This window comes from Struthio camelus, chromosome 3 (assembly GCF_040807025.1).
Source record: "Struthio camelus isolate bStrCam1 chromosome 3, bStrCam1.hap1, whole genome shotgun sequence".
In the NCBI taxonomy this organism is placed as follows: domain Eukaryota; kingdom Metazoa; phylum Chordata; class Aves; order Struthioniformes; family Struthionidae; genus Struthio; species Struthio camelus.
Window position 1 is genome coordinate 126,587,822 of NC_090944.1, and position 22,327 is coordinate 126,610,148.

General features: G+C 44.9%; 1 protein-coding gene across 1 annotated transcript in view; it reads left to right on the forward strand.

Moving 5' to 3' along the window:
• LOC104151848 (calpain-8) overlaps window positions 1–22,327 on the forward strand; it is a 31,785-nt gene that overhangs the window by 5,544 nt on the left and 3,914 nt on the right. Inside the window, exons 3-17 of the mRNA XM_009686902.2 lie at window positions 6,692–6,810; window positions 8,571–8,704; window positions 9,006–9,174; window positions 10,059–10,142; window positions 11,011–11,096; window positions 12,455–12,529; window positions 13,511–13,671; window positions 14,341–14,516; window positions 16,391–16,402; window positions 18,142–18,353; window positions 18,953–18,989; window positions 19,671–19,736; window positions 20,639–20,696; window positions 21,052–21,116; window positions 21,952–22,020. Of these exons, the coding sequence (XP_009685197.2) occupies window positions 6,692–6,810; window positions 8,571–8,704; window positions 9,006–9,174; window positions 10,059–10,142; window positions 11,011–11,096; window positions 12,455–12,529; window positions 13,511–13,671; window positions 14,341–14,516; window positions 16,391–16,402; window positions 18,142–18,353; window positions 18,953–18,989; window positions 19,671–19,736; window positions 20,639–20,696; window positions 21,052–21,116; window positions 21,952–22,020 (1,523 nt within the window). The remainder of the gene's footprint in view (window positions 1–6,691; window positions 6,811–8,570; window positions 8,705–9,005; window positions 9,175–10,058; window positions 10,143–11,010; window positions 11,097–12,454; window positions 12,530–13,510; window positions 13,672–14,340; window positions 14,517–16,390; window positions 16,403–18,141; window positions 18,354–18,952; window positions 18,990–19,670; window positions 19,737–20,638; window positions 20,697–21,051; window positions 21,117–21,951; window positions 22,021–22,327) is intronic.

Genomic DNA, 22,327 nt, shown 5'->3' on the forward strand with positions numbered 1-22,327 from the left:
CCCAAAACTTTAGCAGCTACAAGAGAGACCTAATGCATGTTGATGGAGTCTTTGGAGCTGCATCAGGCCAGGGAGTGCTTAACAGTGCTCGTTTTGTTCACTTATTTCATTGTAAACATTCATATACGGCTCTGTGGAAGGTCAGACCCATGGATGCAGGAGGCTTTCAGATCACTGGTCCAGCAGATGGATCCTCTGGCTTCCCCAAAAATAATTTGCAACCAACTATGAGTCTCCAAAGAGACTAAAAGCCCGTTCTTTTGCTGGGGGCTCCTTTGCCTTCCTGCAGAGCTCAACTCACTTCCATGTAGGACTGGGGCAGGCCATCGTCAGAAACAGCAAAGTGGCAGGAGCTGGCACTGCGAGAGCCTAGGCAGCGACAGGTCAGGGCCTTCCTGGTGTCTGTCAGGAAGCTCCAGGCATGAGGAGCTCTGAACACGCTTCACAGAATCACAGAATGATTGAGGTTGGAAGAGACCTCTGGAAATCATCTAGTCCAACCCTTCCTGTTCAAGCAGGGTCACCTAGAGCATATTGCCCATGATCGTGTCCAGACGGGTTTTGAATATCTCCAGGGAAGGAGACTCCACAGCCTCTCTGGACAACCTGTTCCAGTGCTCTGTCACCCTCACAGGAAAGACGTTTTTCCTCATATTCTGATAGACCTTCCTGTGGTTCAGTTTGTGCCCGTTGCCTCTTGTGCTGTCGCTGGGCACCACGGAGAAGAGTCTGGCCCCATCCTCTTGACACTCCCGCTTCGGATACTTGTACACATTGATGAGATCGCTTCTCAGTCTTCTCTTCTCCAGGCTAAAGAGGCCGAGCTCCCTCAGCCTTTCTTCAGAGGAGACATGCTCCAGTCCCCTCCTCATCTTTGTAGCGCTTTCCTGGCCTTGCTCTAGTATGTCTATGTCTCTCTTGTAGTGGGGAGCCCAGACCGGACACAGTACTCCAGGTGAGGCCTCCCCAGGGCTGAGGAGAGGGGCAGGATCACCTCCCTCCACCTGCTGGCAACACTCTTCCTGATGCAGCCCAGGATCCCATTGGCCTTCTTGGCCACAAGGGCACATTGCTGCCTCATGCTCTTAACTTGTTGTCCCCCAGGACTCCCAGGTCCTTCTCTGCAGAGCTGCTTTCCAGCAGGTCAGCCCCCAGCCTGTACTGCTGCATGGGGTTGTTCCTCCCTAGGGGCAGGACCCTGCACTTGCCTTTGTGGAACTTCAGGAGGTTCCTCTCCGCCCAGCTCTCCAGCCTGTCCAGGTCCCTCTGAAGGGCAGCACAGGCCTCTGGTGTATCACTCCCACTCCCCCCAGTTCAGTATCATCAGCAAACTTGCTGAGGGTGCACCCTGTCCCTTCCTCCAGGTCATTGAGGAATACGTTGAACAGTACTGACCTGTGGGGGACACCGCTAGCTACAGGCCTCCAACTAGACTCTGCGCCACTGGCCACAACCCTCTGAGCTCTGCCATCCAGCCAGTTCTCAATCCGCCTCACTCTCCACTCATCCTGCCCACGCTTCCTGAGTTTACCTAGGAGGATGTGATGGGAGGCAGTGTGAAAAGCCTTGCTGAAGTCCAGGGAGACAACATCCACTGCTCTGCCCTCCTCTACCCAGCCAGTCATCCCATCAGAGAAGGCTCTCAGGTTGGTGAAGCATGATTTCCCTTTGGTGAAGCCATGCCGACTACTCCTGATCACCTTCTTGTCCTCCACGTGCTCGGTGATGACCTCCAGGACGAGCTGTTCCCTCACCTTTGCAGGGATGGAGGTGAGGCTGTCAGGTCTGGAGTTCCCTGGGTCCTCCATCTTGCCCTTTTGGAAGACTGGGGTGACATTGGCCTTCTTGCAGTCCTCAGGCACCTCTCCTGTTCTCCAGGACCTTTCCAAGATGATGGAGAGTGGCCTAGCGATAACATCTGCCAGCTCCCTCAGCGCTCGTGAGTGCATCCCATCGGGGCCCATGGACTTGTGGATGTCAAGTTTGGACAAACGATCTCTAAGCTGATCCTCCTCCCCCAAGGGAGAGTCTTCCTTTCTCCAGACTTTCTCTCTTGTCCCCAGGGTCTGGAATTCCCCAGGGCTGGCCTTAGCAGTAAAGACTGAAGTAAAGAAGGCATTCAGCAACTCTTCCTCCTCTGTATCCTTTGTCACCAGGGCACCTGCCCCTTCAGCAGCAGGCCCACATTTTCCATAGCCTTCCTTTAGCTCCATGTTTCCATGGAAACTCCATGTTTCCAGCGTGGAGTAAAACCAAGAGTCAAGTTTGCTCGATGAACTGGGAAGCCAGAGCGACAGTGTTGGAATTGGATCCCTTGCTGAAACAGCAGCCAGGGCATGGGCAGTACCCAGCTACTGGGTGCCCACAGGCTGGCGAGAGCATGGAACCAGGTGCTTTGGACTTTCACCTTAAGCTCATCACTAGGTCTGCGAAGAGTTCTGGTGCTCTTAAGTCTAGGCACTTCGATGGCAGCAAACCAGAAACTGAACGCTGCTCTGCAGTGACTGACACTAATCACGTTTCTCATTAATTTTATGGCCTCTGTGGGTGCAGTGCGCTTGGGTAAACACCATCAGCATAGGAAAGAGTCACGCAGTTCCCCATCAGCAAAGATGCAGTAGTCACTGCAGCAATTCAGTTAGCTTTGTAAACCTGCAGGCCTGCTGCGCAGCACTGAAAACAAGTCTTCTCTGTGCATCTGTGAGCAGGGAGTGATTTCATTTCAAGTACACTAATAGTCAAAGCAATTCTTCAAAACCACATACATATATATATATATTTATATATATGCACAGCTAGGTTTCATATTTCCGTCACAAACTCAAGGTCAGAATTGTTCATTTCAAATTAAAAAATAAAAAATTGGATCTTACCAGCATTACAAATGACTTTGGATCCAAGAATCAAGCTGGCTCCTTTTTAGCACATTCATCATCAGCAGCAAACATTGTAATTGATGCCTGTCTGAAACTTTTGTTGATGAAATATGAGACTCAGCAGAAAGCGGCTTATGTGCCCGTAGGTGATACCCCTTGCAGGGCTAATGCTGGGAAGACTTTTTTGTTGCCATAAGCTAAAAGGGTTCAACTTCAAATGTACATATAGTGAGCAGAAAGGCTCTCCGATGCTGTCATTTTTTCAGACTATAACTGTGTTGAGAATACATTCTAATTGAATATTTAATTTAAATATTAAATCGTGAGGCCAATCAGCCTCACGTTCCTTCACTCAAAAAATGCTAGAGTCACTTTTTAGGAAGGGAATCTAACAGTTTCCTCATGTAATGAAAGGTGACTTGTAGTCCGCAGCTCTGTTACGACTAGTTTTAGTGGCCCTGCATAGGCTGCCTTACCAGGGCACACGTGCTGCTGCACCATACAGTAGGCACAACCACACATGAAACTCTGAAAGCTGCTGCTGGCAAAACAATGTTGAACTCTGAAAAAATAAATGTGCACTGTCAGCTTGCACTTTTTTTTAAAAACTAGCAATTTATTATTCTAGTAGGGCCAAGAAACCTTACTTATAGGCTGAGATCCCATTGTGATGATAAGAGGCAGGCTGCGTAAATTAGACCCCATCCTAGAGGCTCCTTGGTATGGACAGATTCCTGCATCCTCATTAACGCACAACAGCCAGTTGCCAACTTGTTCCTTTCCAAAGACGGTTAATGCTTGTTCAGCCCCAAGCTTAGACAAAGATATGAGGCTCCCAAGTAAGGTTTAGAGATGAGACTCTGCATTGCTCAAGGCAGGCATAGCAATTTTTAAGACAAAGCTCAGCACTGCAATTCTTTCAATACGATTCCTTCCATTAATACTTTAAGCAGACTTGCCCCTAACGCTTCCACAGAAAGTTAGATTGCATTGAACGTTGGCAGGAGGCAGAAGCATCCATGCCAACGTCACTCATTCTCCCAGGTGTTAAGAGGTCAACTGATGCTGTAGACAGTAGCAAAGGATTTCACACTGCATTTGGCATCCTATGGGCATGAGAGTCTGAAAACTGTTTTGTTCCGAGTCAGAGAAATAAACAGCATATTTAAGGAAACCCTCCCATTTCAGTGAATCTTCAGTGTAGTTGTGCATCAAACGCACATTTCTTTTCTCTGGCTGTAAAAGCCAGGCCTGAGCCAGGCAATGGAAGCCCTTCCAGATGCTGCATGTTGGCAGTGCACCACCTCGTCACTCCTACAGACCTCCTCTAGCCTTGCCAGGGCACAGAGGGACACAACAAGGAAACCAGGAGCCCTGCTCCGGCATCTCCTCAGGAACAACCTTTTGCGCTTCCTGGCAGACCAGGAACGGTCAGGACAGCAAGAAGCTAGGGACAGCTGGAAAAACAAAGGTTTCAGTTCTAACTTTATGACTTTTCTTCTTCTTCCTCTGAAGAGCTACTCCCCAGACTTGGCACCATTATTTCTGCCTCTCCAAAGGGAAAAAGCAATGGTAATGGCGTAAGGCATGTGCGCGTACTAAGGAAAGCCTCAGAGAAATGCCTACAAAGTAGGTCTGAGGGCTCTCAGTCTTGCTTTTTCCTGCATCTACATTTTGTTGGGAGAGGAGGTTCTTAAGGCCTTTTTACCCCCCAGGTACTCTCCCAGTTTTGCTTATTTTATGCTTAGATATCTAAGGCTGGGGGAGGAACCTTCCAGGCCAGGCAGTCCAGCCCTCTCCCCATGAACACAGACTTTTTAACATAATTAAGTTGAAGGTGAGCTTGAGAAGGTTTTTGCTCCTAATTGCTTCTGGACCCTCTTCTATATGCACAGCAGCAACTTTTTCTATTTCCAGTTTAAACCTTTTATGAGCCATTTATTTCCTCCTCTGCAAGGGGATCTTAGCTTTCAAGTAAAAGTTCTTGGCCCAAACAGCTTTTCTCCAAAGTAGCATTTAACCTGCCTCACACTTCCTCTTCAAACTTCACATGTATAGGATGAGCAAGATGAGCGTTTTTAATCTCTTCTCAGAAGAAATGCAGACGGATGGAGAAAACAGATAATCCAGCCATTTCCTATCCCCTTGCAGCTTGAGCGTCCTTTCCCAAACGTAGCCAGCCCGGATGGTGCAGAGCAATCCTGCAGGAGGCTCAGCAGCACCTCAAGAGCCAGCACCCCACTTCCCCTCCCCATTGGTCATGCCTGGGTGAGCAAATTTCACACCCACACCAGGTCACGCTTTCACATCCACGTACCATCAGCCAGCTCAAGTGATTTGCACACACAAGACTGTCTCCTCAGGTGTTGTTCCTGAGCAAGCAACCCCCAGCATGCAAGAGTAGGAAGGGTACAGGCCATCACTCTTGGGACTCTTCTTTACAGGGGTTTCTCAAATCTTTTCTTGCCTAGTTGGGAACAGCTGTTTATGGTTCAGCTCATGAGAGGCACCTGGGTATCTCCCCGTAGGATTAAAGAGAGCAGAAAGCATACAGCATTGGATAAGTTCCCTAGTATCTTAGCATTATAAGTTATATTCATTGTGGCATTGCAACACAAGGCCCAAATCAATATGAAGAGCTAATTACTGCTCTAAGATATTAAGCCATGCTACAGTTTGAACTCTTTCATTGGTTTCTCCATTAGCTTATTTTCACGGAAGAAAGAGTGGCTGTACTGATTTATTCCGCAGAACATGCAGCTACACAAAGAAACTAAATCTAGGCACACATAATCCATGGGGAACCAAGAAAATTTCAGTGCCTTCAGAACACTTTCATTTTCCCTGTACACCTAAAAAAGCATCACAGAACCATAAAAGTGCAGAAACAGCTCCTTCTTAGTGTTTGTGGTATGCTAATACTGAGTTACTGTAGGAAGCCATGAGTTACTGCATTTCCCAGGGTACCAGCTTAGGGTACAGTAGCACTATGTACCCAGCCTCCAGCTAGGGCTGTGCATGCCCACCCTTTCCAGGGTAAAGACTCCAGACCCGCAGTCTGGAGAAAAGACTTACCTCCTTTCAGACTTCCCAGTGGCTCAGCATTCATCACACTCAGAGGCAAATTGTAGTAAGAGCCCTAACTGCTGGTCCAAATTCAGACCTTCAAAGAAAAGCCTAACAAGGACTAATCATCCAAACCTTCCTGCTATCAACCACATCTTCTCTAAAAGCTAGAAATGAAAAACCCACCCACCTGCTAGCAACTCAGATCTTTTGCCCCTTTCTGGGTGCCCTCCAAGCTCCTGCCTTTCTCAGGTGTGGCAGCTCAGGGCTAATTGAGTAAGCACAAGTCATTAGCTCTGTACTGCCCAGCCAAGGTTTGCAACCCACCTACCCCAAATCCCTCCTCTCTGGCTATGCTCTTTTTTTTCCTGAAGGCCTTACAAAGCCTGCAGAAATCCTGCTTTCAGAGCATACAGAGGAGGATCCTGCTTTTACAGCTTCATTAAGAAAAAACAAAGCAGTAAATCCTTGGAAAGAGTCCCAAATTAGACCATGAAATTTATCACCATTATCAGCTTCAGAGACTTCAGGATATCTGTGAGTTCTGCGTGGGTGGAAAATGAGCAAAAGAGATAAAAAAAACACAACACAACAAAAATTAATAGCCAAACTAATACTGCATCTGGCAGGACCTTGCAAAGTACTTAATGTTGGTATTTTAATCTAGGAGCATGATATAGTGGTGTAAGGATCAGCTTGGAAAAACCCTATTAATTAACTTTTCTGCTTTGGAACTTGCATGTTTTTAGGTGACTGCTGGCTCCTGGCTGCCATTGCATCTCTCACTTTGAATCCAGATATTCTGTACCGTGTTGTTCCCGAGGCTCAGAGTTTCCAAAAGGACTATGCTGGGATCTTTCATTTCCAGGTATTTATATGATCAGGATATTGAGAATGGAAGAGAACACACCCATATTTAGCTAAAAGCAGCTTTTTTGTCTTTGGCACAGGTTAAATATTCAAGAATTACAGTGCAAAAGTGAAATGGTTGGGGATGTGGAGGGGGAGAAAAGAGGAACTGAATAAAACATTAAATCATGTTAAATGACACGTGTTCACTGGGATAGGATATGCTTTTTTACAATTGATAAGGCTCTAATGGTTTTTTTAAACTGAGCTGAACCATCACGCCATGTGACTCAAGCCAAGTGGCCTCCCTGTCGCTTTGTCCGAATTTCCTTCCTGGAGAGCGAGTGCACCAGCTCCAGGATTGAGCGAACCTACTTTGCTTTCCAGGCCGTGTCGAGGATACGGAAGTTAGGCTCAAGTACGAGCTTCGCTCCTGAGCTAACATGGCAATGTAGCTTTGTCCTGCGATACTAACGGAGGTATCCCGGCAAGGTCAGGTGTGCTGCAGCACAGATCCCTTCCATCAGCTCATCTCAGCAGAAGGTTTATTGTGTAAACGATCCTCTTTCCTTTCCCTCCAGGACTGCATCAAATTCTAGAGGAAATGTTTCAAGTGTTCAAGCAAAAAAAAAAAAAATAGTAGCAATGTTTGTCACATTTTCCAGTATTTTCAGAATAGATTAGCCCTATTACAGAATCACAGAATCGTTTAGGTTGGATGGGACCTCTGGAGATCATCTAGTCCAACCCCCCTGCTCAAGCAGGGACCTCTAGAGCATATTGCCCAGGATCACATCCAGACGGGTTTTGAATATCTCCAGGGAAGGAGACTCCACTACCCCTCTGGGCAACCTGTTCCAATGCTCTGTCACGCTCACAGTGAAGAAGTTTTTTCTCAAGTTCGGATGGAACTTCCTGTGGTTCAGTTTGTGCCCGTTGCCTCTTGTGCTGTCGCTGGGCACCACGGAGAAGAGTCTGGCCCCATCCTCTTGACACTCCCGCTTCGGATACTTGTACACATTGATGAGATCGCCTCTCAGTCTTCTCTTCTCCAGGCTGAACAGGCCCAGCTCTTGCAGTCTTCCTTCACAGGAGAGGTGCTCCAGCCCTCTAATGATCTTTGTAGCCCTCCGCTGGACTCTCTCCAGGAGTGCCATGTCTCTCTTGTACTGGGGAGCCCAGCACCCATTGGGTGCTTCCACTTTTGGGTCACATCTCCTTGCAACGCTTTTACAGGGGCCTGACTTTTTTCAGTGGATGGCCTTCGGCACTTTCTGAAAATTGGATATCTTCAAAGTGTCTTGCATTAAAAGAGCAGATTAGAAAAAGAAAACTCCAGAGTATCTTGTGTGCCCATTAGCTTTTTGTAGTCTCCACCATGTAACCTGTACGTGGAGCACAAGCATTGTTCCGGATGTTCAGGAAGTGCTGATCTTCCAGATGTTCAGGATGTGCAAGAAGTTGCTGTTAATGTTGCCTATCAGCAAAACTTACATACAGCGTTAAGAAGCCTACTGAGTGGCTCACAAGGATAGGAAAGAGGAGTTCTTCCTTGTGTTACAGGGAAGAGGAGTCCAGTATGGGAATGACAGCTCACAGTGGCTTATCCAGGAGGACTGGATGACAGATGCCTGCAGATAACAGTCAGAAGCCACGAGCTGATATGAAACAGAGAGAGTAGTATGTGCGCGTGTATTAAATAGGGGCAGGAAGGTGGTAGTGTGGAGCCATTATATGCATAGCAGTCCTAATCAGCGATTTCTCTCTTCTTTTCATCAGTTCTGGCAGTACGGAGACTGGGTGGATGTGGTGGTTGATGACAGGCTGCCCACCAAGAACGGGGAGCTGCTCTTTGTCCACTCGGAGGATGGCAGTGAGTTCTGGAGTGCTCTGCTGGAGAAGGCCTATGCCAAGTAAGCTGGCTACCTGAGAGGCAGCGTTGCTGGTTGTGAGAAATTTGACTGCCTGAGCGCTTGTGGTGTGAGGCACAACGTACTTCACCCAAACGCAGTCTCTGTTCCACCCACTATAACTTTACTCTAGGTCCATAAAAGACACTACCAACCCCCTGTTTCAAGTTTCCTTACTTCTGGTGCCCTAAGTCACACTGATGATCAAGAAGGACCAGGAGATACTTGCAAAACCTTCTTTCTGCAGTGCAAATGCTTGTGACCGGAGATTACCCTTTCTCTTGCTCCGTTGTCTCTCTCATAGGTTGAATGGCTCTTATGAAGCTCTCACAGGAGGTTCTGCTATAGAAGGGTTTGAGGATTTCACTGGAGGCATCTCTGAGTCCTATGAACTGAAGAAGGCTCCTTCAAACCTGTACCAAATCATTCAGAAGGCTCTGCGAGCTGGGTCTTTGCTGGGCTGCTCCATCGATGTAAGAGGCTGCTGCTGTTAGACTCTCCTCACTCCTCTTCTCAGAGCCCCGGTTCCTATTGTAACAAAAGCTCGGATCAATGTTAGTCATTGGTTGTAAGGTCTGAACTACAATCAGTGAGAGACTTTTACTGATTTCAGTGATAAAACCTTTGGGCTAGGTTAAATAATTGCCTCTTGTTGTACCTCCCTTTTTACAAGAGAGTCCGTGATAACACTTAGAGCCAGGAACTGGGGACTGGGCTTCCTCAGTTCTGTTCTTTTGCCTCGTTCCCCGAGTATCTTTGCTCATTCAAAATCCGTGTAATTTCAGCTCCAGATACTCAGCTGCCAGAGACTACTATTTTGTAGTAGTCTGCAGTCTGATTCTGGCTTTGTTCTTTAATCCTAAAAATTGTCAACACCTGTAATGCAAAGTCTCTCAAGTTACAGAAGATGTTTGTATATGTTTTGAAAACCCCACACCTTCCACGTCCTGTTTCATAATCTTGTTTCAAATCCGGCTTTGTGGCATATAGAGTTACCAGAGTTCAGATTCTGACATACTGGATGCAAACCAAGGCACTCTGGAGCTGAGTTCACGTGAGCGTGTCTTTGCAGGTGACTCGGTCTGTTACCTGTGATGGAGGTTTAGATTTAGATTTAGATTTCATAGTACTTTCTTGAATCTCGGCTGTGCTTGGGACTGCATATGTGGGGGTATGAAACTCTGGGTGTGAACTTTTGCTGTGGATCTCACTTCTATTTAGTATACTTGGCATCAGAAATATTGATATGGACTGTGGATACCAGTTTGGATATCTTCACCTGTACTAATTTGTTCAGGAAGGCTGTGTGCTTGAGTACAATGTGTAGCAGTAAATGTGTATGTTTTTATTGCTCCAGATAACTAGTGCAGCTGAAATAGAAGCAATCACAAGTCTGAAGCTGGTAAAGGGACACGCTTACTCTATCACTGGAGCAGAAGAGGTAAGCCAGCTTCTCCTAGGTACTCATCGATTAATCCAGCTCATCCAGCCGGATGAAGCTTTTACGCTTGCCATCGTACAAACCAGCTTGGAGTTGCAACACTGCAGTGTCTTCACCTTTCCAATGTCTTTGTGGGGCTGACCAAATAAAAATGTTGCTAACATATGCACAGCCCTTACAGAAAAAAAAGAAAACCAGACCACAACAGAGCCAGGCTGAACACTCAGTACACTGCCGGTAGTTTTATGGAGTACAGTGTGCAGCCTGTATCCTGCATTGAACCAAGAGATTGGAATACAAAATGTAAAGGTGGCCCTAGCTGTTATTGCAGTGGTGAGGAAGGGAAGTCGGAGCGGGAGAGGGGGCAGCCGCTCCACCACAAAAGTGTGCCGCGTGAGGCGGGAGCGTGAACTTCGCCAGTCGGCACCAACGTGGAAGGCGCTAAAGCCTTGTTAGTGAACTCCCCTCTAAGTCTGTTCCTGCACAAGGAGCCCTAGATATTCCTGCTTCTCCGAAACTGGAATCGTTGCAGAGATTCATTCCAAATAATCTCTTTCCAACTGTGCTGTGCTGTGAGATGCCTCCTGCTTTTGAGGATGTAGAGAGTCTGCTGTTTTGTAGCTGCTGCTTGTTGTCCTTGCAGGTCGCTATCATTCTATGAAATCGTGAGTGATGCAGCTAACAGCTCACTTGATGGCAGAGGAGAATGTAAGATAAAGGTGGAAGACCGCTAGGTGTCTTTTAACTCTTGCAAATTATAATGGACTGCATCACTCAAGTAGAAATCATATTTAACCTGTTTGAAAAGCAATTGCTACAGGATGATCGAAACAGTGGAAGTGCTCAGGCTCTGTTGTGGCTCCTTCAGGTGAATTACCGAGGACGGCCAGAGAAACTAGTCAGGCTTAGAAATCCCTGGGGTGAAGTGGAATGGACTGGAGCTTGGAGTGATAAGTAAGTTATTATATACCCCTGCCTCTCTCTCTCCACTGTGTTTTGGTATCTTTTAAAAATTAAATTGGCAGTATGCAGTTAATCAAATCATAAAGCACATTCAGGGAAGATACTACATCAGTTGGAATAAAACGCTATTAATTCATTAGCAAGGCTCGATATTGATCTGTTCTGCCCAGCGGACGGTCTTCCCTGGTGCAAGTGGAGCTCTCTAATAAGAGAGAACAGTCTACATCTTAATTGTGAACACTACGCTGCAAGTCATATCCATGTCATTTTGCAAGATGACTTTTCTCAGACTGATCCTACTGATGCTGCCAAGACGTTAGCAGAGTACACAGACTAATTCAATTCCTGGGAAATAACAGGGCAGAGCTAAACCATTTTGTCTCCCCTTCGACTCTTAGGAGGTTGCTGGGCTCTACATTAGACTGGTATTCGGTTTCTGCTGGAGAATCTTGAAAAGGTCAATTCAGCTAAAGGTCAATTCAGCTAAAAACCCTGAAATTTGAATGTCTATCTGGAACTTTCTGGTCTTAAACTGGACTTGGAGTCTCATGTGAATGCCAGTGAAAACATCTTTTTATTTTTATTTTTAGAATGGCATGGATTTTATTTTCATTCAGGCCAGGATATATTTTTTCAGGCAGTATTCTAAGATCTGTTTCCTGTCCTGAGGGACTGCATTACTGATGCTGATCTTGTAGAATACTTGAGGATAGAAAATACGGATAAGCATTAGGATTATTCTTATCTTTATCAGAGCTGCTTTGCTCTGATAGAAATAGCAAGAAATAGCATACCTCAGGCACACGTACATGCCACATCCAGATGTTACCACACCTGTTTTAGCTGAAGCAGGTGTAGAGTTTTACAGCTACATGGCAGCAGAACAAATCACAACCCAGCTTGTCACGCAACAGCACCAGAACAGCAGAGAAGCAATACTGTTTTCGGCAGTATATTTTTTAATTTCGCCTTTTTGCTTGTTCTTCGGTGATCCAAACAATGGCGCTTATATTAATTCCCTAGGGAGAATACCAGGCCTTCCAGTAGATCTCACACGTGAGACGCTCTGCCTACAGATTACCTAATCCAGCCAGTCTCTGTGATATTTGTGCATGCTGGCACTTCACTGGGATGATCCAGTTTAAGGCTTATTCGTTGTAAATGCAGCTGAAGTGTGATTCCAGCTCTGTATAGTCCGGTCGCTGGGTGCGCTGCCATGAGAGGGTCGGGGGACAGAAGGTCTCGTTGTTGCAGAAATACAGCTGTAACCCCCAAAAGAGCCTAACTCAGCTCTTGTCATAAAACTGCATGTAAGAACTGAACAGGTTGCTTTTGTCTTTTGTCTGCAGCGCTCCTGAATGGAATTACATTGATCGCAGACAAAAACAGGCTCTGGATAAGCAAGTAGACGATGGAGAGTTTTGGTGAGAATCGTTCAGTTGGCTTAATCTTTTGGATGTTTTAGGTGCACATATGCTTTTTAAGCAATCCTTCCATTTGGATGGAGAAAAGCTACCAATGCCAAAAGGGTTAATAGTGTAGCAGGGACACGTGTGAGTTGTCAGCCTCTTGTTTGTCTCCCTTCCCATTCAAATATTACCTTTTATTAGAGCTTGCATAACTTAGTGCTTATCTAAAATATAGAGACCAGATGGTAATAAAATTAATGAGGTGGCAAGAATGAACCTCAGATGCTCTATATTTTGAGGCTTGTTTTTTGCCTAAATGCTATACAGGCTAATGAAAAAGTCTAGAATATCCGCTTGGGAAGAGTCTATTTACCCAGAGCTAATGGAAAGCCCAACCCTGTTAGCTGATTATCCAGGTCAATATTGAGCCCAAACTCTGCCCTAGATTGCATTGAAGGGTAAACACCCTCCGTCCTTTAGTACAAGCGGCTACGTGGGACATAAGGCAGTGGAGAGCTGAGAACACCCGTCATGCTCACAGCATGATGCCGAAGGTCTGTCACTCGTGCAGACATACTAGGAGCAGTAAAAATAAATGCCAACATTAGAGCAAAATACCAGGCTATTTTTACACAGAAGGTCCAATTCTTACTCATTAGATAGCATCTTATTGCACATACGGTGACACTAGTTTTAGTTAATTTACTTGTGAAGTGCAATCCATGAGGGATTGCCCATGACTGTGCGTGACAGAAAATGGTACGACTGAGCCCATAATGCATAACAGCCCCAGATAACAATTGGCTTAATGGGATACAGGTCTTTTAGGGTGTGGGAAATGGGGTTTCCCAAAAGCCAGTTCTAAATTTCAGAGTTCAATTAAATAAGACTTTGGGCAGTTCTGTGACACTGATATTTGCTGCCCTGTTGGGAAGGGGATCCGTTTGCTCCGAATGTTACAGGCTGATGAACTCACCAGGTCTTTTTGTATGCCAGGATGGCATTTTCAGATTTTCAAAGGCAGTTCACCCGACTCGAGATCTGCAACCTGACTCCTGACACACTAACCAGAAACACAGTTAATAAGTGGGACCTGACCCTGTTTAATGGACGGTGGACACGGGGCTCCACTGCTGGGGGCTGCCAAAACTACCCAGGTAGAGACTCAGCCAAGTGGGCGCTTGGTGAAATAACAAAGAAAACAAACAAAATAATTCTTTCTGAAGCAGAAGGGGGTCAGATTGGAAGGTTTTGGAGGTGGAAGTCTTTCTGCAGGGTTTACATACGAAGCAAAAGCTTGGCTGTCTAAATCAAGATCTAATTCACACGTACTTCCTCATCAAGGCATTATCTCTCCACTGCGCAGTTAATTCACACCTCTCTTCTTTCTCTTCTCTGCGCTCTTCCTGCTTATACTCCTGCTTCTGACCGGAGTAACCCTCCAAAGGGTTGGATAGGCCAGGAAAGTGCCGCAGATTGGCGGCAGCATGGTTTGGCATGCATTTTCAGGTTAGACCTCTGGAGACGCCTCCTGGCTTTTGGTCCTCTTGCACCAATAACAGCCTCGGGCAAGGACAGTTCCTGGAGATAAATGCCTGGTTGGAATTAATGGCATCAGCTCCTCCCTGTTTCTTATTACTGTCCAGGTGCTTTGATTTGTTCAATATTCAACATAGCTGTGAAAACACAGAACCATATAATAAAATGGAAGGGTATAGACAAACTGCAGGCAAAGGTTCTCCCAAAGATGCATTCTTTATGTTTCAAGTGGCAACCATCGTGGCTACAAAATCTGCTCCTTTTTGTTTTGTCTTGATAATTTTTAGTAACATACTGGACCAACCCCCAGTTTAAAATCCGGTTGGACGAACCAGATGATGACCACGAAGGGAGCGTGAATGAGCCGTGCTGTACTCTGCTGGTGGGCTTGATGCAGAAGAACCGTAGGAGACAGAAGAAAATGGGGGAAGCTCTGCTTAGTATTGGCTATTCACTCTACAAGGTATAGTTTGTTCCTCATTAAAGGTTTTATTCACTGTTCTGTTCCCCTGGAAGAAATTAGTAATATGCAACATCTTGACATTCAGCACTACACTTCAGTAAGAACTGGATTTTGCAAGATGATTCAAATTCTTCTCTCATTTTTTCCTGAACCACATAATATGGGAAGTTTTAGACAAATTTAGGTTCAACTTTGGTCCCACTTTAACAGTAGAGAGGTGTGAAACTATAGGCAATTCATTTGGAACAGTCTTATTGAACGCCTTCTCTTTCAGCACCTAAATGAGGGCAGGTTCAGGGTGCCTGGCAATTTCAGATGAGTGGCTCTGATTACAGCGGATCATTAGTGCTCAGCAGTTGCTTGCATTTCTTTTTCTTGCATTTGAAAATTGTTTTGATTCATTGTCTACCCTGCTATTGTTCTGGTTCAGGAGGGTTTTTTTTTTTTTGGGATTTTTCCCAGTGTTGCTTCTGTCTCTCTAAATACCATGCAAGGAAAAATTCTACAGCGGCATCTTTAACTTCTGTAATGTAAGGGGAGAGAAGCAAATATAAGGATTTCCAACCAATGTTTTCACTTGTGGCATCATATCTGGAGAAAAGCAATTAAATGTTGTATGTCCTCTAGATGAAAATCATTAACCAGCACGGGTGGGATCAGATAGGAATGGCTGATTTTTGTCATCTGTGTGGTTCCAAGCGCTCTGATCTATTTGCATCCTTGATTTTGCATATTAAAGATGGCCCGCTGCTCAGATCACTAAGTACAACCACGGAGAAGTTAGCAAAGCCTTTCTGCTTTACATATAATTCATCTCATCTGCCTCCTTGGTGATCTTTTCCTTATTAGGGAAATTTAGTGACTCTTACAAAGCAAATCTTTTGAAAGAGGTGGCTGCTAAGTCACCTGATGTAGACATCCAGCCATGATCCAAGTTCCTAGGGTTGTAGATTTACATCACTGTAGCTGATGCCGTGGCCAAGGAAGTCCAGTTAGGACAATATGGATGGTGATCTAAAGCAGATGTCTATATAAAAGAAAGCGAAAGGGTGTGTGCTCAAGCCTACCTGCGCTGCAGAGCTTTGCTAAGTCAGGTAGCTAGAACTGCCTGGTAAAAATTCCTCTAACAGGGCCTATCCCTGAGCTCCTGACTTCTGCTGTGCTAGGTATAAGGAACAAGGCCTGAGGTCCCAAGGGCCATCTCAAGTAGTCCAGAAGCATTGTATGAGTGCGATTTCTAAAAGCTCTTCAGCGACTTGGGAGCACAATCCCTTTGGATCTCATTGGAATTCATGCTCCCAAGACAATTGATTGCATTTCGAAAAGTTACTTTATTTTCAGAGGTACCAATTAGCATAGTTGTCTAGTCAGTTTAGCGAGGGCTAAATCTTGAAGTTTGTTACTCGTTACATTCACCTTACAAGAGTCTATTCATCTTCAGGCTGATGGCCAGTGACGGTATCCTTATATTTTTTTATCAGCGTTCCCGTAGCAGTAGACGTGTAGATTTTAGGTCTGCTCCGAACAATTCTGAGGTCAGTTTTGCAAAGTGGGGCTAAATGATTGTCGAGTCTCCTGACTGAACATTTCAAGGCTCATCCAAATATTTACAACCAACCGTATCATTCACACCGTCGTATCTGGAGAAAAACAATTAAGCGTTGTACACATTTCTGTGGCTAAAAATTCTGGTTTTCCTTTGGAAGAACTCCATCACAGGCTAGAACGTCATGCAGAGCTGTAAACTGCAATATCTGGTTGTAAATGGGAATGAAAAATAAGTGTCTGAATGAGGCTTTGTCTGATGTTTTTCTCTAAAGGTTGAAGAGTGTATGTAGCAGCCCTTTAACATCAGCACTTTCTCTTCCATTCAGATTCCTCCAGAGGTACGTAATCTCTGCTGAAGACTTCTTACCTCCCCATGGACACCTCCTATCACACTGGAGATTTAAAGTTCCAGCAGGACTTCTTCCTTGCTGATGACAGTTCTTCTGGAGACCTTTGTTCTTTTATCACTGGACAAATATCTCAAGTTCTCATTAACCATTTCCGAGGGATTGGGGCACCAGGTTTTATTATGGAGATCTGAGTCCCAATCTTGATCTCATTTATACTGGTTGAAATTTGATTTTGTATAGCAGAGGTCAGAATTTGTCTATTTATTAAAGACGAAGGCAGACCGGGGTCTCTGCACTCTAAAAATGAGAAAATGTACCTAATGTTATTTAGAAGAAGTGGTAAACTCTGGGGATCCATTCCTTTTATCGTTCTGAGCTGGGGCTGCTGCTAATGAACAAACCCAGCTCAACCTTCCCTGATCCTCAGAGATGTTGATATCAAGGTAAAGAGACTTTTCATTCCTGAAGAAAGAGACTTCATGGGTGTCTGGCAGTAGGAGTAACCTATACTCATTTACTTAGGTCCAGCGGTCTGTGCTGCCAGTTTTTCCTGGGCTTTTCAATCCTTTCCTTTTATCTCAGTAAATGAATGTGTGGTCATGAACCAATTAATTTTACTCCTTTAACAGCCTTGCAGATGCAAAGGGAAAATGAACTTCATACCTTGAAAAAGATGTGCGACCTGACTTCTTAATCTTCGCAGCCCCACTTAGCTGAAGATTGAGTGGAGAGAAGCGACGGGGTTGTTGAATAAATCCCAAATCCAATCTTGTCTTCAAAACAAAAAAAGATAAAAACCCATGTTATTCCACAGTTTATGAGAAAAATACTTTATTATTATGAAATGTTTGATAACGCCTTTGTATGCACTGATCTTAGACAGCCAGACGTTCTATCATTATGTAATGTTCCACGTTCCGTGTCAAACACACAACTCTCTCTGTGGATCATTGAATTATACTTTTTGAAAGAATCCCTGTGGAGCAAAAGCCAGGAATGTGAGGTTCAAAAGCAGAGATGTTATTCTTACAATACTGTTCCTTGTTACACTAGTGCTTTATGAGCTGTACCGTGTCTCGCTTGTTTAATGGTAGACGGATAATAAGGAAAAATTGAGTACTATCTACCCCATAATCCAAAGGGCTATACACATACCTTTAGTATTATTAATAGAAGTTGGCTAAATCCTCTAATCTGGCCTGAAAAAGTCTCACTCTTGTGCTAGAGTATTTTGTCCTGTTTGCTATTCTTTGCTGTCTGTTTAAAGAAATCAGAGAGCATAATTCCTACGCAATCAGGAGTTCTGTCACAGACCATAGATTGCGTACCAAAGAAGTGCATTGGTAAAATCCAAATTGTTTTCATGAACAGGCTATGAAAGGAAAAAATGCTCAATACGTAGGACAACTTGTATAGCAAGTACTAATTTGACCAAATTTGAGCGCACATTATGATGTTTTAAGTTATTTTTATACCACGGACTGTAGAGAGGCATGTGAAAAGATAATCTTTTTAGAGCAAGACACTTTCCCCTTCTAATTATCTGTCTGACTGTTTCCCATGACAGAACCCTGGTGGTTATCTTTTATGGCGTCACTCACGGATTTATTTTTTCATGCTAAGAAAAACTTCTTGAGATGGCTTTTAAGCAATGAAATTGAAGTAGGGTGTCTGGCTTGCCAGTCAATTGTCAAATAATTTCTAACAAAAATATGTTTTCCACACAGCTGGAAAATAACACGGATATTCATCTGAACCGCGATTTCTTTGCAAGGAACCAACCAGCAGCCCAGTCTGGCGCTTACGTCAACCTGCGCGAAGTCTCCAGCCGCCTGAAGCTGCCCCAGGGAGAGTACCTCATCGTGCCCTCCACTTTTGAGCCTTACAAAAACGGGGAGTTCTGCCTTCGAGTTTTTTCTGAGAAACAGGCTAAAACTCAGTAAGTATCTTCTGTAAAGCAAAACAGTTTTGCTGGTGAGACACACAAAGGAAACTGTTCCGCTCTGTGCGAGAGACCCGTGTCCCATGCCCCATGCTTCCTTTTAACCAGCAACTAATCAGCAAAACAGACCCGTTTCTAGGACCTATGTTATTACATAATCTACTCCGTAGGGCACACACACCCATAACACATAGACACAGATCACGAAATGGTCTCCGGCAAGCTCCGCTGTACTACCTAGACCCCCCCGCCCAGGGCTACAAAGAAGAAGTTGCCCCAACTAAAGCGTGCAGGGAAGGACTGGGGAGTATGGTGATGAAGAGATGATTTTTAAAAGGGATGTTTCGTCAATAGCAGCCAGGGAATGAAAAAACTAGGAGTCTGGATACAAGGCAAGAACCAATGAAACTATCTTAAAACGGGGTGGTGCAGACAGAGGTGAAATGGGGAGCACAGGAAGCAGGGAAACTAGAGGCTTGTTCTGTGCATTTGGCAAGGCCTTTTATATTAAAACACGTTGTTTTCTTAATTATTTTACGCGCAAATGGTGGACTAGTCGTTATTGCTCATTGTGCTTTATTTGTTTTTTTTCTTAGGGTGATTGGTGATGTGGTGGCTGCAAAACCGTATGAGGTAAACACCTTAACTGGTCAGACTGTTTTTTCCTAATACACTTTTCTTTCAAAATGTGGTAAAATTGATGTGAGATTTTTACTGTTCTCTTGAGTACTGCACTACTTGATCACAGTATATGGTATGCTCAGGAAAAAAAAAAATTGGTTACAGGGGTTCTTTACACATCTCTCTGGCTTATTTTCACATGTATTTTCACGTGACTGTGCCCACGAGGCACAGAAGTTGCACCCTTGTAGACAGGGTAGGACCATATTGAATTGTCCTTTCGTGTAGGAGGCAGGGGGAGGACACAGAATGATCTCCTTCAAAGAAGGAAATAGTCCCCCTGAAGCCAAAGAGAAATTGCCAAAGTGTACTTGCAAGGAACTGAGCTAAGACAGCCTTGCGCTCCCTGTAGCTGGGTGCAGCAACATTTTCTCTGCAGTTATTTTCTAAGACTATCTTGATAACGCAAGAAAACTTCCTCCAAACTTTTTCAGTCTTGGAAAGTAGTTAGTCCCAAATGAAGGCAACCCCCCTGACCGGTCTTGATTTAAGGAGCGCTTCTGTTTTGCCCCTGCTGCAGTGGACGTTTTCCGCTGCTGTAAATAGTCCCCTGTAAAGTTGCTTTATGACACCCACATCTCACTGTCTAGCACCACATCATAAATCACGTTCTTGATCATCTCTTTCCTCCAGCCTCAGGTCGATAACAACGATATAGATGATGAGTTCAAGGCTCTGTTTCACAAGCTCTCAGGAGAGGTAAGTGGACTGAAATGAAAGAAAAAGACTGTGACCTCTCTGTTATGATTATGCAAATATTTGGCCTGCCAACTCCTCCTACTGTCTGGCCTTCAAAAACCAGGCAGTTCTCCCCTTTCATTAGCTCACAGCTTCAGCTCAGTTTAGTCCACAGTAGAACAGTTCTTCTACATTGTTCCTCTTATTGGGGCAGAGTGTGATTTGTTCACTCAGTAAGGCAAGGCATGGAATAACTGAAAATATGGATGATGGGACATATGACTGAAAATATTATTGCATGATGAAATAAATTACCCATGGAGTTAGCACATAATTCTGACAGTTGGCTATTTGGGCAACTCCTTCCTTTTAATTTAGAAGCCCCTGGAATCAGAAAGCTGCTGGGTGAACTTTCTCTCTATTTATTATATTTGACGGGCATCAGTATCTACCAAACCCTGCTGTGCCAGCCTGCAGCTGTCACATCGGATTTGCTCCTAATGAGTAGGTGGCCACAGGCACTGAAGAATGAAAACATCTTTATAGTTAGAAAGACTTTTCTGTCTTGCGAGAGGGAAATTTCGGTGGTGTTTGGTTGTAGTTTCCATAGCCTGGAAAATCTCCAATGCGATCCTGAACCCTTTCAGTCGAGAAAGAAACTGAGACATTGACTCGTTCCAGCCAATCCTGGTAAAAAGTTAACGTTTGCTAGGTCATGTCACCACGGCACTTAACAAACAGCTTATTTCCTGTTTGAAAGGCTAGGAAATACTCATGGTTTCTGAGGATCTCCTCCATGGGATGTCTGCCGGAAAATGGGAAGTGTTAGAAAAAAAATTGAAGATTTACATGATGTCTGACGGAGAATGAATACAGTGTCCTTCAAATGTTTTTCCCATTAACATGTTATGTTTTCTGCCCAGGACTGTGAAGTGACTGCAACTGAACTTCAAACTATCCTGAACCGGGTTTTGGCAAAGAGTAAGCTCCATGACGTGTTTCGGGTGGACCGGGGCGACGGGCCCGTGCCGCTGTGCTGGCGCACAAGTTGCGATTGGGCTCAGCGGGAGGGCAGGGAGGCCATGGTGGGATGGGGCCATCTGGCACTCTTCTCCAAAGAGTTGCCAAATCCCTCCCGCTTCACCAAGGGAAATCATCTTAGTGTCCATTTGTTAATAAACTGAGAGAGACAGCTGGGAGGAAGCAGTGGAAGAAATGAGGGAGCATTTACCCTGCTAGTGAGATGTGAACACGGCTGGCATCTCTTGGGTGGCATGCAGAGAAATATTCGTCTAAAAGTCCTTCTAACTTTGATTTTTACTACTTTTGTGTGCAGGAAGGGATATTAAAAGCGATGGATTCAACATTAACACTTGCAGGGAGATGATCAGCCTTTTAGATGTATCCTTTCAACGTCATTTCATCGCCGTTAAAGTTTCTGGATCTCTGTTGCACATCTTTCTGACAAGATAAGCCTAAGTTTGCATTTTCATGGCCCTGGCACCCATGTCTTTGTTGACTGAAGGCAAAATATTCAGCCGAGCCGCTCAGTCAGCTCAGGGCAGCAGCAACCTGAACCATTTCACTACCAGTTGCTTCTCTCACCGGCTTTACATCTCCCATTGCCTAAACTTTTCCCTAAAGGACGGCGGTGAAGAGCAGCTGGGATGCTGAGCCTGGCAAAGACGCATAGACAGCGTGTTTGGTGGGAGTCTGATTTTAAGCAGAACCTCAACTTTCATCTCTAAAATCAGGTTCTCCTGATTCGAAGGGAGAAAGTCAAGAGTTCATGCAAAGTTTTCCACAGGAGGGGGTGTGCAGGGCCCTGAGGGATGTGCAGGACGACAGCATAGCCTGAGACCGGCTCTCGCTGTTCACTCGCAGTTCCTGCCCCTGGTGTCTAACAGAAGTCCACCCCAAGGCTGGTCCTTTGTCTGCTGAAGGGCTTTAACCCACTGTTAACTGCACAAATCATGAGTGGATCTAATCACGCTTATGTATTTAGCAGTCCCATATATCACTCCTTGAGAGCGCAGACAGCTTAGAGATTTGTGGCATGCCTTTCCCTAAGCAGATATAAAAATGTGGGTCTGTCTGTGTCAGACGGAGAGACAACACAAACAAGAGCTAATATGGCATTAAGATTATACTGTGATGAGTGATTTGTTTTTGTCAGAACTAGTTGCTCTCCAGCTTTGATAATCCTGATTTTTGAACCCTGCCTTAACCACCCTAGACGAATGGGACTGGCTCCTTGGGACTTGTGGAATTCAAGACACTTTGGATGAAGATTCAAAAGTATTTGGTAACATAATATTTCTGACCGTATCCCCTTTCCTCTCAGCCTTGAAGTACAGATCCAGAACTGAGGTTGGGTTAAGCCACCAAAGGCTATACATATAAGCTTCCCTTCTTGCAGCTGGAGTTTGATCCAGGGCTCAGAAACACCTTCCATTTAAAAGGGCACAAGCAGAGTCTCTTTCACCTCAGCCCTGACATTCTCCATAATTTGAAATACCTTCCGAAAAGCCAGATTAACTCCCTTTCATTGCTGGACAAAAGACAGGTCTCTCTCAGCTGCTTGCTTTATTAAAGCTTGTATGAGGCTATCT